At 42.0% G+C, this 13,431-nt stretch overlaps 1 protein-coding gene across 1 annotated transcript in view; it reads right to left on the reverse strand.

Moving 5' to 3' along the window:
* Positions 1–13,431, reverse strand: part of LOC108031465 (mushroom body large-type Kenyon cell-specific protein 1) — an 80,877-nt gene that overhangs the window by 10,748 nt on the left and 56,698 nt on the right. Inside the window, exon 5 of the mRNA XM_017104904.3 lies at positions 7,312–7,775. Within this exon, the coding sequence (XP_016960393.1) occupies positions 7,312–7,775 (464 nt within the window). The remainder of the gene's footprint in view (positions 1–7,311; positions 7,776–13,431) is intronic.

A 13,431-nucleotide genomic window follows, 5' to 3' on the forward strand; every position in this document is an offset into this window, starting at 1 on the left:
GTCATATTTTGCTTTACAGCCACTCAGGTGTTGCGATAAGATACGGTTTTTCTGGCATTTCTGTGTGGATTTTCCTTAAACATCCGATGAAGGGTCTACCGACACACCGTTCCACCCACCGCCGCCCACCGAAACCCACCCGCTAAGGAGTCAGCAAGTCAATCAACTTTTATCTCCCGGCAATTTTCGTCAGTGGGTTCAGGCTTCGAGGGTAATATTTTTTGGCAGGACCATCAAAGAACTTGACAGCCACTTCCCTTTTTGGCTTAGCAGAAAGCACTCCTTTCTTTTTTCGGCACTCACACCCTCCCACTTTCTAACCAACACAGAGACAGGGGCACTCGAGAGGACTGACAATGAGTGCTTCTTAAATGTCTGCAGCAGGCAGCGAGGAAAAGACGACACTGCACTGGTGTCAAAGGCAAAGCCAAGGATGTGCTATACAATCTTTTCTTTTTTCCCCATTTCGGTGGCCATTTTTTTTGGCCAAAGACAAAAGATGACGAGTCAGGGGAGTCTGGCCGAGCGGGGATCGGTGGGGGGTCGGAGTTTGGGGCCAAATATGTTTTTGAAGTTCATTAGACGAATCCCAAAAAAATGAGGAAGAACACAAAACCGAAAAGAGACATTCTCCAGAGGAGAAAAAGAATCAACATTTTTCACTTAATACCAACGCGAGCGTGAGTCCAAGCGCTTTTCCTTCGACTCCCACTAACTCATCAGGAAGAGGCAACCTTTGTTTTCCGACAACAACATTGGGGATGCACTGAGAAAAATTATTGATGCTCATTAGAGGAACTTAAAAAATGCATTATTTTAAAAATCAATTTTTTTTTGACTGCATTACTTTAAAAGTTTGGAAAATACATAAGGCTGTAAGAAAAAATCACTAAATACATTTTAGCCAATAAAAAAACTCTCAATTTTAAAAATATTAAAACCATTTCTTGTTTTGTGTTTGAAAATATATAAAATTTTTTTTTACAGGTATTATTTTACGAGTATTATTTTGCCTTACCTAAAATAGATTTAATAAAAATAAACATATATACATCAATTAGCCTTCCTAAAATCCCAAAGCAATGTCTATTTTTTGCGAGTGCCGAACCTGCACGAAATATTTCTTTTCTTCATGCGCAACCAGAAACGAGACGAGCTCGAGACCCTTTCTTTTTTTCGTGGGCGGCTGGGGACATTGCACCGTCAAAGAAGGGGGCGTGGCAGCGGGGGGTGGGAAAACGCACAGCTTCTTTGGCGCCCTTCGCTGAGGGCTGTGGGGCACAACAGGAGGCGGCCCTGGCAAAAGTTGATGGCAAAGTCATAGCAACTTTTTTACTTTTTTTCATTTTACGCCACCCCCCTCGGCCCTACGCCCATTTGTTTCGGAGTCCTTGCGCGTCTGGAAAATGTCTGAAAATTGTGCAGACAACACACAAAAATAAAAAAAACATGAAAAATGCAGGCTAGAGGAAGAACAAGAGTAAGAGCCAAGCGAAAGCGGCAGCAGGTGGCAGTGAATGTTAAACTGTATGATAGCTGATGGTTTTTTGGGGGGGCGGCCGTGGGAGGATCAGGGGCGGGTTAGGGGGGTTGAAGAGCGGGAAGACCCCGGCTGACCGTAAGTGGATTGGGCTGTGGGCGGTGGCATCATCATTAATGGCGTCAGTTTTTCGCATTTTTGCTCATTTTGCATATACAAAATAATTTACCAAAAAAAAAAGGAGAGGCGAAAAAAATTTGCATAATTGCGCAGAACCGAAAAAAGGGGGAGGGAGTGGGTGGGGAATGGGCTGGGGGTGGTGGAGGACCCTGCCCGCTGCAAAGGATGTTGCGCTGGAAAAATAAATGAAAAATGTCATTTCAATGTCGTTTGGATTTTTTCGTTGGTGTCGTTTACCTTTTGGCTGCACTTCAATTGCAATTTGCCATTGCAACAGCCGTCGCTGCCGCAGTCGACGTCGCTGCCGCCGCCGCTGCCGCTGCTGTTGCAGCTGCATTTGTTGTACAACATGCATGCATTTGTTGCCGCCTTTGTTGTTTTTGCCGCTGCACACGCATGTGGAGAGCATTCATTTGCACCCGAAAAAACACAAAAAAAGGAGGCGAACCTCAAACCCTTTTCCCTCGCTGGTTTTTTCTTCTTTTTTCCGTTGGCGTTGCAATTTTTCTGACATTTTGTTTTAATTTGTGGCAGCGCCAGCAAAAGGGTTGATTTTTTTTATGTGTGCGTGTGTGCAGCGCTTTTTTCGCATTTTTTGTTGCTGTAATTTTGACGCAACTGAAATGCATTTCTTTCGCTGTTGTTGTTATGCGCATATTGCATTTTTGTCGGTTCATCCCACACCTTTTGTTTGCTTTTGGTCATGTACATTCGTTAACATAAAACACCCACTGGCACAAACCCCCCCCACCCCCAAATGTTGGCTGTAATTTTCGGTTTATTCGGGACGACAGGCCTTTTTTAATTCAGCTTTAACAATAATTATATTTGGCTAGGTAATTGTGCAAACACGTTAATTGAGGTGTGATTCCAAGGCGGAGGTCAAGCCCATGTCCAGGTAATTTTAAGGCGGAATAATTTAAAGCAATGCACATAAATACAATTTTTTGTTTGATTTTTATAAAAAACCTTTTAATCCTAAGGAGGGTTCTTCCCCGTCCACAAATAATTTATAGTATTTAAAAATTGGAAGTAAGTTGCAAGTTTTGTTTGTGAAGTATTCTGTGAATAGTGTGCATTAATTTTATAACTTTTTAATTAATAATAATAATTAATTATTTTTAAATAATTTTAATATTTGATAAAACATTAAATAGACAATAACTGAAGTTAAACAACCCAAAAATAATGAACTGTGAATTTATCAGACCTCATTTTAAAATTGTACTATTTTTGGAAAATTAAAAGACTTTGTAAACATATCACTTTGTATTATTAGCCTGGTTTTGGTAACTAAATTGATACCAATTAAAGGTAAAAAGCAGACCCCCTTAAAAAATACACCCCTATTAAATTACATTTTTGTTTACTAAATCGGATTTTGATTTTCGGCATTTCACTGCTTTTAAATGTACTTTTTGGTGTCTCTCAATTTGGTTGCGTGTTTGGTGGCCGCTAAATATGCCAGGGGCGTAGCCGAAGGGGGGAGCCTTTCTGGCATTTCACTGGAGGAATGGAATGTGGGGTTAATGGTTAAGGGAGTGTGGGCGGGGGCGTGGGAGCGGTACTGGGAGGGGCAGCAGGAAGCCGCTGCCGCTGGCTCCGACGGGCGCACAATGCCGTCAACTGTCCCCCGTTCCAAGCTGGCATTTTTTTGTGCACGAAACGAGTGTGTGTGTGTGTGTGTGTGTTGACAACGTCGAATGCAATTTTGTTAAAAATGCATTAAGTGCATGTGTGTGTGTGAGCGAGTGTGGGGGTATGAATGCAATTGCATGTTTGTTTTTGTTGCCAATGCAGTCCGCCCCACAGTGCCTACACTTGATGCGTGCGCAGCGAACCCGCCACCCGCCACCCCCTACCTTCAACCCTTTCCCTGAACTCCCCCTCCCCCTTTTCCTTTCCCCCACACACACACATACTTGTGCCTACATCTACCCATGCAGGGGCCCAACCTCACACACACACATTCATTGCAGTTGCATTTTTTCGGAAGATATGCACTCATTTTTTTTCGACGCCTCTGTCGACGTCGACGGCGCTGCAGCTGCATTTTTGTATGCACTTACTTTATTTTTGTTTCTATCTCGCTCATTCACTCACGCATATAACGGCAATCAGGCAAAGTTTAAAAAAGGCAGAAAAAAGAGCTTTAAAGGACCTTTTTATACCCTGTATTTAGATAAACAAATAGCCACTTAGCAGCTGGCTAAAAACTATTATATTGGTAATTGCTGACTACTTACAACATCATATACTGAATTTAGAATACACTTTCAAAATACGTTGTAATAATTCTATTAAATTTTAAATTTAAATCTTCCATTTCACTGAAAGCGATTACTTTTTCGATGTCCTCGGATCCGCATTTTTATACTACGGATGGATTTGAAGGAACTATCGTTCTATCAATATATATAAATATATTTCCGGGTAAGGAAATAATTTTATATAAATATTAAAGTTTATTATATATATGTTTACACATAGGTTTTGCGGTTTTGATCTTATACCAAAGTCAAAATCTGTAAAGTCCCTTACCCCAAATATACCCTGGGTATAAAATCGGGCAATCGCGTTTTGGGCTGCCATCCAACACTCATTGAAATGACAAAAATATGGGAAAAATAAGTAAATGAGAGTGGCGCAGGAAAGGGCCGGGAAAATAAAATAATGAAACCGACGGGGGATCCACGAAACCGTTAAAAAATTGCTGCCCTGCAACAATAACAATCGCAATGGCCAGTGCACGCATTAACCTTTTGTTGCTGCTGTTGTTGTAGCTGCTTTTTTGTACCTTATATATTTCGCTCATTTTTTGCACTTTTTGTTGTTGTGTGTATTTTTTGGGGCCAAACGCAGCCGGCTGCGCTGCCGACGTCGACGTCGTCGTCACTCTTTGCCAGTTATTACGTTCGCAATCTCTCTCTGGGTTTTTTTTCGGTGTCGGTGTGTGCGTGGGGAGAATTTTTCGTAAACGAAAAATAATGAATATATACCCAGCGACAATTCCCGCTCGCCCCCTGTCCCCACCCCACCCTTAACCCGCCGAAAGTGCATAGAAAAAAGTAGCAGAGAAGAAAGACCAAAAATACGAAAAAACACTGACACTGATACACAGGGAGAAAATATCAGGGGTAACCATGATTATCCGGCTTATTACACTTCATTTACTTTAAGAACATTTACTATAAGTTCAAAAAACACCAACAAACTATTGCTTTTAATAAAGGCTCTTTTTTAGTGAGTTTTTGACAAAAAAAACTTTGATCTTAGGGGAATGAATGATAATTATAGAGGATCGAAAGCGTAACTGATTTTTACATTGTTTTAATTCTGCACTGCTATGAGACTGTTTACAGAGTCAAAAACCTCTTGAATAAATCCATTCTGTTTAAAATGAAAAATATCCCTTAGTAGATTAATTATGTTATTTTCTAGTTATTTTCTGAGTGCATACACACACACAGAGAAAGTAAAACGCAGCTTGCAAAAAAAAAGCGATCGATATGATGCACTCATTTTTGTCTGCTGCGCTGGGCGACGTCGACGTCGCTGCTTTAGCCGCTGCTTTCGGTGCTTCGAGGAGCGATGCCGTCTCATCATCCTCAGCATCAGCAGCCTGAAAAAAATCTGTAATAATAAACGCTTGACGAAAAAAAAAACTCCAAAAATTGCAGCGTCAGTGGCTTTTGTGCTTCAAGTGGTTTGATGGTCTGAGTGGGTGGCTGGGGGGGTGGTTTTTGGGCGAGGGGTTGGGTCTCGGTCATCTGGTTGGCCCCCATTGATGAACACTTTGTCCGATCGTTGTCTAATGCCTTAATCAAAGTTAAGAAAAGGGTCTTACATCTTAGAATTGAGAATAAAATAACATTCTGAATGTTTGGAATGAAATTAAATTTTGTAATCTAATTGGCTTGTTAATCATACGAGGACTAAAAACATTTTAAAAAATGCAGTAGGAAACAATTTTAAAGATTTTCTAATATCTTTTTAGGTACCACACATTAATTATTTAATATTTAATTAATTTCTCGCGTAAACATCCAAAAAATCTTGAGCTGTTTGCTTGACAATGTCTGTGCTGTCTGGCTTTTCTTACTTTCATCTCCGCTTTTCCTTGGCTATATCTGACTTGCCTGGCTCCCATGGCTCCTTTTTTTCACTTCCTCTAACCCCCTTATGTATTCATGGTTTTTTGTACATTTTTTTGACACATCCTTCTGGCTTTTTTTGTGTGTGACAATTAAAATAGGTGTACGAGATGGTGCATGGCGACGATGGCGGCTGCTAACAAACACTTGGCCATGCTTTAGACAATAGACAAGGACTCGTGCTTTGCGGCTCAAGTGGCAGCCGCCATCGTTGCCACAGTCGCCGGTGCATCAGCACCAGCCAGGGAAAATTCTTAAAAAAAAATGGTGGGAGAACAAACCAAACCATAACCAGAACCGCAAACAACAAAAAAATGCCACCGAAAAAAGTAATGACAAAAATTGTTGGCGAAATTATGCACACGCTCTGCCGTCTGAAGTGCACACCTACACCTCACCTTCGTCTACACCTACACCCAGGCCCAAAGTAATAATAAAAGGTGCTGCTGAACATTTTAGAGTAATTAAAAAAATAGCAGGCAACAAAACACAAAAAAAGTCAACGAACAGCGAATTGAAAAAAGATTGCGAAGCTGCTGAAGGTGTTAAGATGCAGCCACACAAAACGGAATACATAAATGCCGCATTCTTCCCTTTTCTTCCTACATATATAATCTTGATGTTTTTTTCTTGTCGTTTTTTTGGAGATTTCATGTAAATTTATGCAGCCCACCTGCCTAACGCTGGTAATTAAGCGTGGCTGCAACGGGGCGTATGTGTAATTTTCGGCATCGTTTCATAAACCGCACTCAGGGGCAGTGGTATAATTGCACCATTTTTACATAGGCTCACAACAATAAAGCTCCAACTGCCACAGCATCAGCCTTTGGGTGTGTGGGTGGGCTGCCCCGTTAAGTATGCTACAGTAAGTGCAGTGTCAGAGGCGGCGGCGCTGGCCCAAAGTGCAATTATCTCATGTATTGTCTGGCACACGATTCGGTGTTTTTTCCGGTTTTTTTCGGTGAACATTGCTCTACAATAATTTTGGGGTATTTCAATATTTTCATAAACTATGATTGATAAACTTAGGGGCTCATCTGCCCTATCTTGTATTTTTAAGTAATAGATTTTGAAGTATAAAAAGAATTTTTAACATAATAGAATATTTATATAATTGAAATATTAATGATTTAACAAACATAAATTGTTTAAAGAAAATCATATTGGGAAAATTTAATACTCTCTTAAGATCCAAGAATTTAAATATATAGATACAAAAGAAGAAGATAGAATTCTAGCCACCCAAAAAGAGCATTCCATATTCACTTCTCACCCAAAACCTTGCTTAATTTCCACCTTTTTTCTCCTTTTCGCTTTTACATGAATTTCCTCATTTTTTTGTATGTATTGTGCTGGGGTTTTTAATTTTTTTTTGGCGTTTGCGCAGATTGCCAGATTTATATTGAATACATGCTTATACATAGGTATTTATGTGCTGCAACTCCCTCCGGGCAGAGGAAGGGAGAACAGAAGGGGTAACCCCAATTCGGCACTCACCTGACGGACTTCACATCGCCGCTAATCGATGAGTTCGGCGATGGCTTGCTGCTAAGATCGAGCGGTGCATCGGCACTGGGACTGGGCGTATCTTTGAGTGCGGGACTGATTGCGGCTGCAGATACTTCTGAGGTAGTTGGCGTTACCGAACTAGCGATCTGTTGCTGTTGCTGCTGCTGCTGCTGGCTGGCCAGCGAGTTGATCAGATTGAAGTCGGCCAGCAGTGAGAATTGCGCCAGCTGGGCGGCCATCGAGTCCATCGATGTCATTTTGGCTGCCCGCTGGGTCAGCAGCTTGTACAGTTCGAGGGAATTGCCGGATGTTGCCGCTGAAGCTGTTGCAGTTGCAGTTGTTGCTGGTGTTGCTGTTGCAGCGGCAATGTGGCGAGCCCTGTTGCCACTGCTGTTGGTGTAGCTGTTGCTCTGGTGGGGCAGTGATGTGCTCGAGTCGCTGTCACTGTCGAGCTGCGTGGACGAAAGTCAAAGGTTAATAAAATATCAGGAAACTAATAATATTAAGCTTAACATATATTTAAAATTAAATTTGAAAAATTAAACTGGAACAGGGGAGTTTTTTTTTTTTTTTTTTTTTATTTAATTAACATCTTTATTTAATATAATCCAGGAACAGATCTAATTAAAGCCTTTAACCTAAATGTTTTCTTAAGTAAATAATCTCTTAATTATAAATTATAATTAGTTTTCAACTTGGTATATAGGAGTAGCTCAAATTACGACTAGTTTCAAGTAAATAATATATTCATATTAGTCTCTTAGGAGCAGCCCAAAATGTCTTCTTTTGAGCCTGCGAATTGGGATAGCCCCCTGTAATCTCCGGGCTAGACGATTACGGTGGGCAGTTAGACGGTCGTTGTACCTGCTTGAGAAGAACGATATTTGGTCTTCAACAAGACTCAGGTTTAGGTCATTGTGAAGCGTTTGGCCGCTAACGAACCACTCACAGCCAGTGATTTGTCTTAATGTTTTGTTCTGGACGGTTTGGAAACGTTTTCGGTGGGACGCAGCCGCCACTCCCCAAATTTGGATTCCATATCTCCAAGTTGGTGCGATGATTTGTTGATAAATGTGCCGCTTGCATCTTAGAGATAATTTGCTTTTCTTGTTTAGCATCCAGAATAATTGGTTCCGCTTTAGGTTGCACATTTTGACGACTCTGGCAATATGTTCTCGGAAGGTTAGGCGTTTGTCCAGTGTGAGGCCTAGGTATTTCGCCTTAGTCGCTTGCTCTATGTCCACATTATTAATGTGGACCACCGGAGTTGTTTTTCGGCGTAACGTAAAGCAAACGTTTACGCATTTGCTTTCGTTGATTTTGATATTGTTCGCCGTGGCCCATTTCTCGAATTCGTTGAGGTAGGTTTGCAGCGTTTGTGAAGACTCGGTCTCACTGTTCGAGGAGCTGAGAAAGCAGACGTCGTCAGCGAAGCTGGCCAGCAGCATTTTGCTGTTGTCGTAGGTCATTTCTTCATAGCTTGGCTTGGGGATGTCTGCTGTAAAGATGGAGTACAGTAGCGGTCCTAAGACGCTTCCTTGGGGAACGCCAGCTGTAATGGCAACATTTGCAGAGATTGCGTCTCTGGACTGGACGCAAAAATCTCTGTTTGTGAGAAACGATCTGATGAGCTCAAACAGGTTGGCTGGCAGCGCTGTTTTGACTTTGGCTAGTAGTCCCGGGATCCAAACTCTATCAAATGCCTGTTGTATGTCAAGAAAGATGCCGTTGCAGTATTCTTTATTGTCGTAGGCCTTCAGGATGTGATTGACTACACGGTGCAATTGCTCAATCGTACTGTGGCCGGCTCTGAATCCGAATTGGTGCATTGGGATAGTATCATTGTCTTCTAGGTGTATTATAAGTCGGGAAGCTATCAGCCTTTCCATTACCTTCGATAAAGAGGGCAGGAGGCTGATAGGCCGGTAGGAGCATGGATCCTGTTCCGGTTTCCCTGGCTTTAGAATCATACTGATTCTAGCACTCTTCCATTTTTTGGGAAAGTATTGCACTCTAAGTATCGCATTGAATATCAATGTGATAAGTAATAGTGCTCTCTTGGGAAGGATTTTAAGTACTGCGTTGCTTATTAGGTCATGACCTGGCGCCTTTCGACTTTTGAGGGTACGTATCATGTTTGAGACTTCTTCCAGACGGATATGTCTTATTGGAGGTGACATCTGGAAAGGGCGCTGTAGTATTTCGTTTATTCTGTTGATATCCTCCTCGGATGCGAAATTAAACGCAGTGAATCTGTCGCCAAGGTGTTCCGCAAATGTTTGTACTTGCTCTTCTAAGGAGCGACACCAGTTACCATTGCTGTTCTTCAGAGGCGTAACTTTCTGTGGCATTCTTTTTACTTTTTTGGTAAAGGACCACATATTAAAAATGGAATCATTAGAATAGTCCATATTGGTCAGCATATGTTCGAATTGCGCATTTTTCAATTCAGCCATGGCAACGTGAAGCTCTCTGGCGCATCTATGCCATTGAGCTTTATCCTCAGGACTGTGCGTTCGAATATAACGTCTTCTCAGTGCTCTCTTACGGACTAGAATCTCTGCAATGTTTGGGTCAATTCTATTCGAGTGGCGTATGAGGGCTCTGCCATGATTGTTTGCAGTGTACACGTTTGCACTCCTCGCCGCATTTGTCACGTTGGTAGTGAAGAGGTCTACAGCGTCGTCAATCTCAGCAGCAGAGTTGAGCTCAATGTTAAGGCGTATCGATCTACATAGTTCTTCCTTGAAAACAGCTACATTTGTGTGTTTGCTAAGAAGTTGTCTACGTTGAGTGCATTGTATGGCTTCTGTTTTTAATGTAGTGATGAGAGATAGGTGGTCCGATTCAAGGTCCCAGCTGTCTCTGATGCTTAGCTTGTCGTGTGGAATGTTGCGATAAATTGCAAAGTCTAAACAGGATGGTCTTCGATTTACTGCGCTTGGATAGTATGTTGGTGCTCCAGTCGCCAGGATGTTGGCGTTAATTGAGATGGCGCTTGCGGCAAGTAAGTTACCTCGGTGACAGGTGATCGCAGAACCCCACCATGGATGTTTGGCGTTCCAGTCTCCGCTGATAAATGATCTTGGGAAGTTGAAGTTAGCGAATATGTCATCAAATTCTGATTGAGTCCAGCTGAAGTTCGGAGGGCAATAGATTGATCCGATGAATATTTGTCCTATACATGTTTGGATTCTGGCACCCACGATTTGGACTTTAGCATGGACGATTGGCTCGATGGGAAAGTGATTGATCTTTTTGTTAACCAGGATTGCAGCTCCACCCCTGTGGCTGCCGTCAGGTAGATTTGAAGTGTAGACTTCATATCCAAATAGTTGAAGGTTGGATGTCTTCGTTTCAGTGAGAAGGAGAATGTCAATATTCTCTCTCTCCGCAAGGTGGCCGATTTCCGTCATTTTGCCGGCAGCACCTCGCGTGTTCCAGGTGAGAATTTTTATTTGGGACATTGTGTAAGTTGCGCGTTAATTGCAACCAGCATCTTCAGCATCTGGGCTTGCATGGCGTATAGACCCTCGATAGCTTTTGAGAGCGATGCAACTGCCATTTCTAGTTTAGATTCTTGTGCATTTTGCTGTTGTGACACATCTGGGAAAAAGTGCGCATGATTTTTTGCACCGTAGTGATGTTGCTGTTGAATGGCGTCCTGTAGCCTATTTGTTAGGTTTCCTGGTCGTTTGTTTTGTTTTTCCGTGATTGGATTTGCATTTCTGGCTATTTGAGCATAAGAAACTCCATTTTCATAATGTTTGGGTGTAGAGTTATTGTTTATGCTCACTTTTGGGGTTTTCTGTACATTTTCGTTCATTTTGAGCAATTTTTGATAGGATTTGCAGCCACGGAAGTTAGCTGGGTGATTTTCACCACAGTGAGTGCAAGTTGCTGGTGCTTCTTTGCTTCTGGGACAATCTGATGATTTATGGTAGTCACCGCAAGAGACACAGATAAAAGGTCTGTAGCAATATCTTGCAGTATGACCAAACGATTGGCATCTCCGACATTGCACTATGTCTTGTGCTTTTCTGGCTACTTCAAAACGGACGCGTTGGCGACATAGAGATCGTAGTTGGAGTATATCTTTGTTATTTAGATTCTTTTCTACATTAATGAAGAAGAGGTTCATCTGTTCACCGCTCTTGTTGCTTTTTGGGTTATATATTGATAGAACTTTATGCCCCTGTCTGAGTAATTCCTCTTTGATTTTATGATGGAGCTGTGAATGGTGTAATCCTCGCACAACAACTCTGAATGGTTTCTCGTCTTTCAATTGATAGCAATGGAATTCAATTTTCAGGGAACTTAGTTGTCGTACTACAGCCCTGTAGGTGTTTGCGTCTTTGGTGTAGATTCTGTGAGTGGAGCCCACAGAGGATTTGATTTCAACATTTTCAAGATTTGTAACTTCCTCGATAGCGATAAGAAGTTCGTTCACGTTTGTCACGTCCATAAGAACGATTGGTGGTGGTTTTGGACTACCAGTAGAAGCAGATTTTACCGTAGATGAATCAGTTTTACTTTGTACGTTTGCGTTCTTGTTATGTGCATTGCTGTCTTTAGCCTTAGAAGCGGTGTGAGAACGGTAAGCCGCTGCTGCAGCGCTAGTCGATGGTTCGTCCACACTATTGCAGTCCATCTCATCGTCATCAACTGATAGTGTTTCGAACCTGTTTGCTGACACAGGGTCACTGGGTTCTAAATTTCTAATATCGGCACGTTTTCGTTGACTTATTGGTGAGTTCGATGACCCCTTCCTCTTCTGGCTCTGGATTTTTTGCCATCTGGGTGAATCCGGTAGAGGGGGGAAGTCTATAGAAGTGCTTAATGCTTTAGGAGGCATAGGCGTTGAGCACATGCCACTGCATATGCTGGGTGATGATGTAGTGTTGGTATATATTGGACTGTGAGTTGTTGTCAGAGTACTGGTGATACAGGCTGCATTACTGCTTGATACTGCTATACCATATGAGTTAAGCTTGCCGCTAGTGGCCAGATTTTTTGCCAGGGTTAACTCTCCTGGAATCACCTCGTCCATGACGGCTTTTCTCAGAGCTTCGCCCAGAAGCATTGTTTCTCTGGTATTTGCCATTTCTCTCGATTTTATGCAAAGTCGAATGTAAGTCAATCACTGCTTTTATTGCCCCTCTTGTACGGCTGCGCGCAGTGTGAGGGGAACAGCGGTGCCCTAGCGGGCACAAATGCAGTCTTGTCGCACTACACTTATGTTGTTGTTGTTGTCCCACTGCCGACACTGCGCTAGACAGCGTCCGAATTTTTATGATCTGTGCTATTATTAGCACACGAAGAATAGATAACAAAATAATAACGCGTAAGCACGCACTTTGTTTTTTTTTTTTTTTTTTTTTTTTTTTTTTTTTTTCCCCACGACACAACTTGTCAAAGAGTTGATGGCCTACTTTGTAATGAACAGGGGAGTTGAAATTACATTTAATTTCATTTTAGGTGTCTAAAAGTATGCAACGATAATATTTAACTTTGATGGGCAACAAAACCATTGCATACTTTAAAGCACAATTTTTTTATACAAAAAAAATAATTAAAGTTTGTTATTTCCTTTGACAAGTTGTGTCGTGGGAAAAAAAAAAAAAAAAACAAAACAAAGTGCGTGCTTACGCGTTATTATTTTGTTATCTATTCTTCGTGTGCTAATAATAGCACAGATCATAAAAATTCGGACGCTGTCTAGCGCAGTGTCGGCAGTGGGACAACAACAACAACATAAGTGTAGTGCGACAAGACTGCATTTGTGCCCGCTAGGGCATCGCTGTTCCCCTCACACTGCGCGCAGCCGTACAAGAGGGGCAATAAAAGCAGTGATTGACTTACATTCGACTTTGCATAAAATCGAGAGAAATGGCAAATACCAGAGAAACAATGCTTCTGGGCGAAGCTCTGAGAAAAGCCGTCATGGACGAGGTGATTCCAGGAGAGTTAACCCTGGCAAAAAATCTGGCCACTAGCGGCAAGCTTAACTCATATGGTATAGCAGTATCAAGCAGTAATGCAGCCTGTATCACCAGTACTCTGACAACAACTCACAGTCCAATATATACCTACACTACATCATCACCC

The sequence above is a fragment of the Drosophila biarmipes genome, chromosome 3R (genome assembly GCF_025231255.1).
Source record: "Drosophila biarmipes strain raj3 chromosome 3R, RU_DBia_V1.1, whole genome shotgun sequence".
NCBI classification, from domain to species: Eukaryota; Metazoa; Arthropoda; class Insecta; order Diptera; family Drosophilidae; genus Drosophila; species Drosophila biarmipes.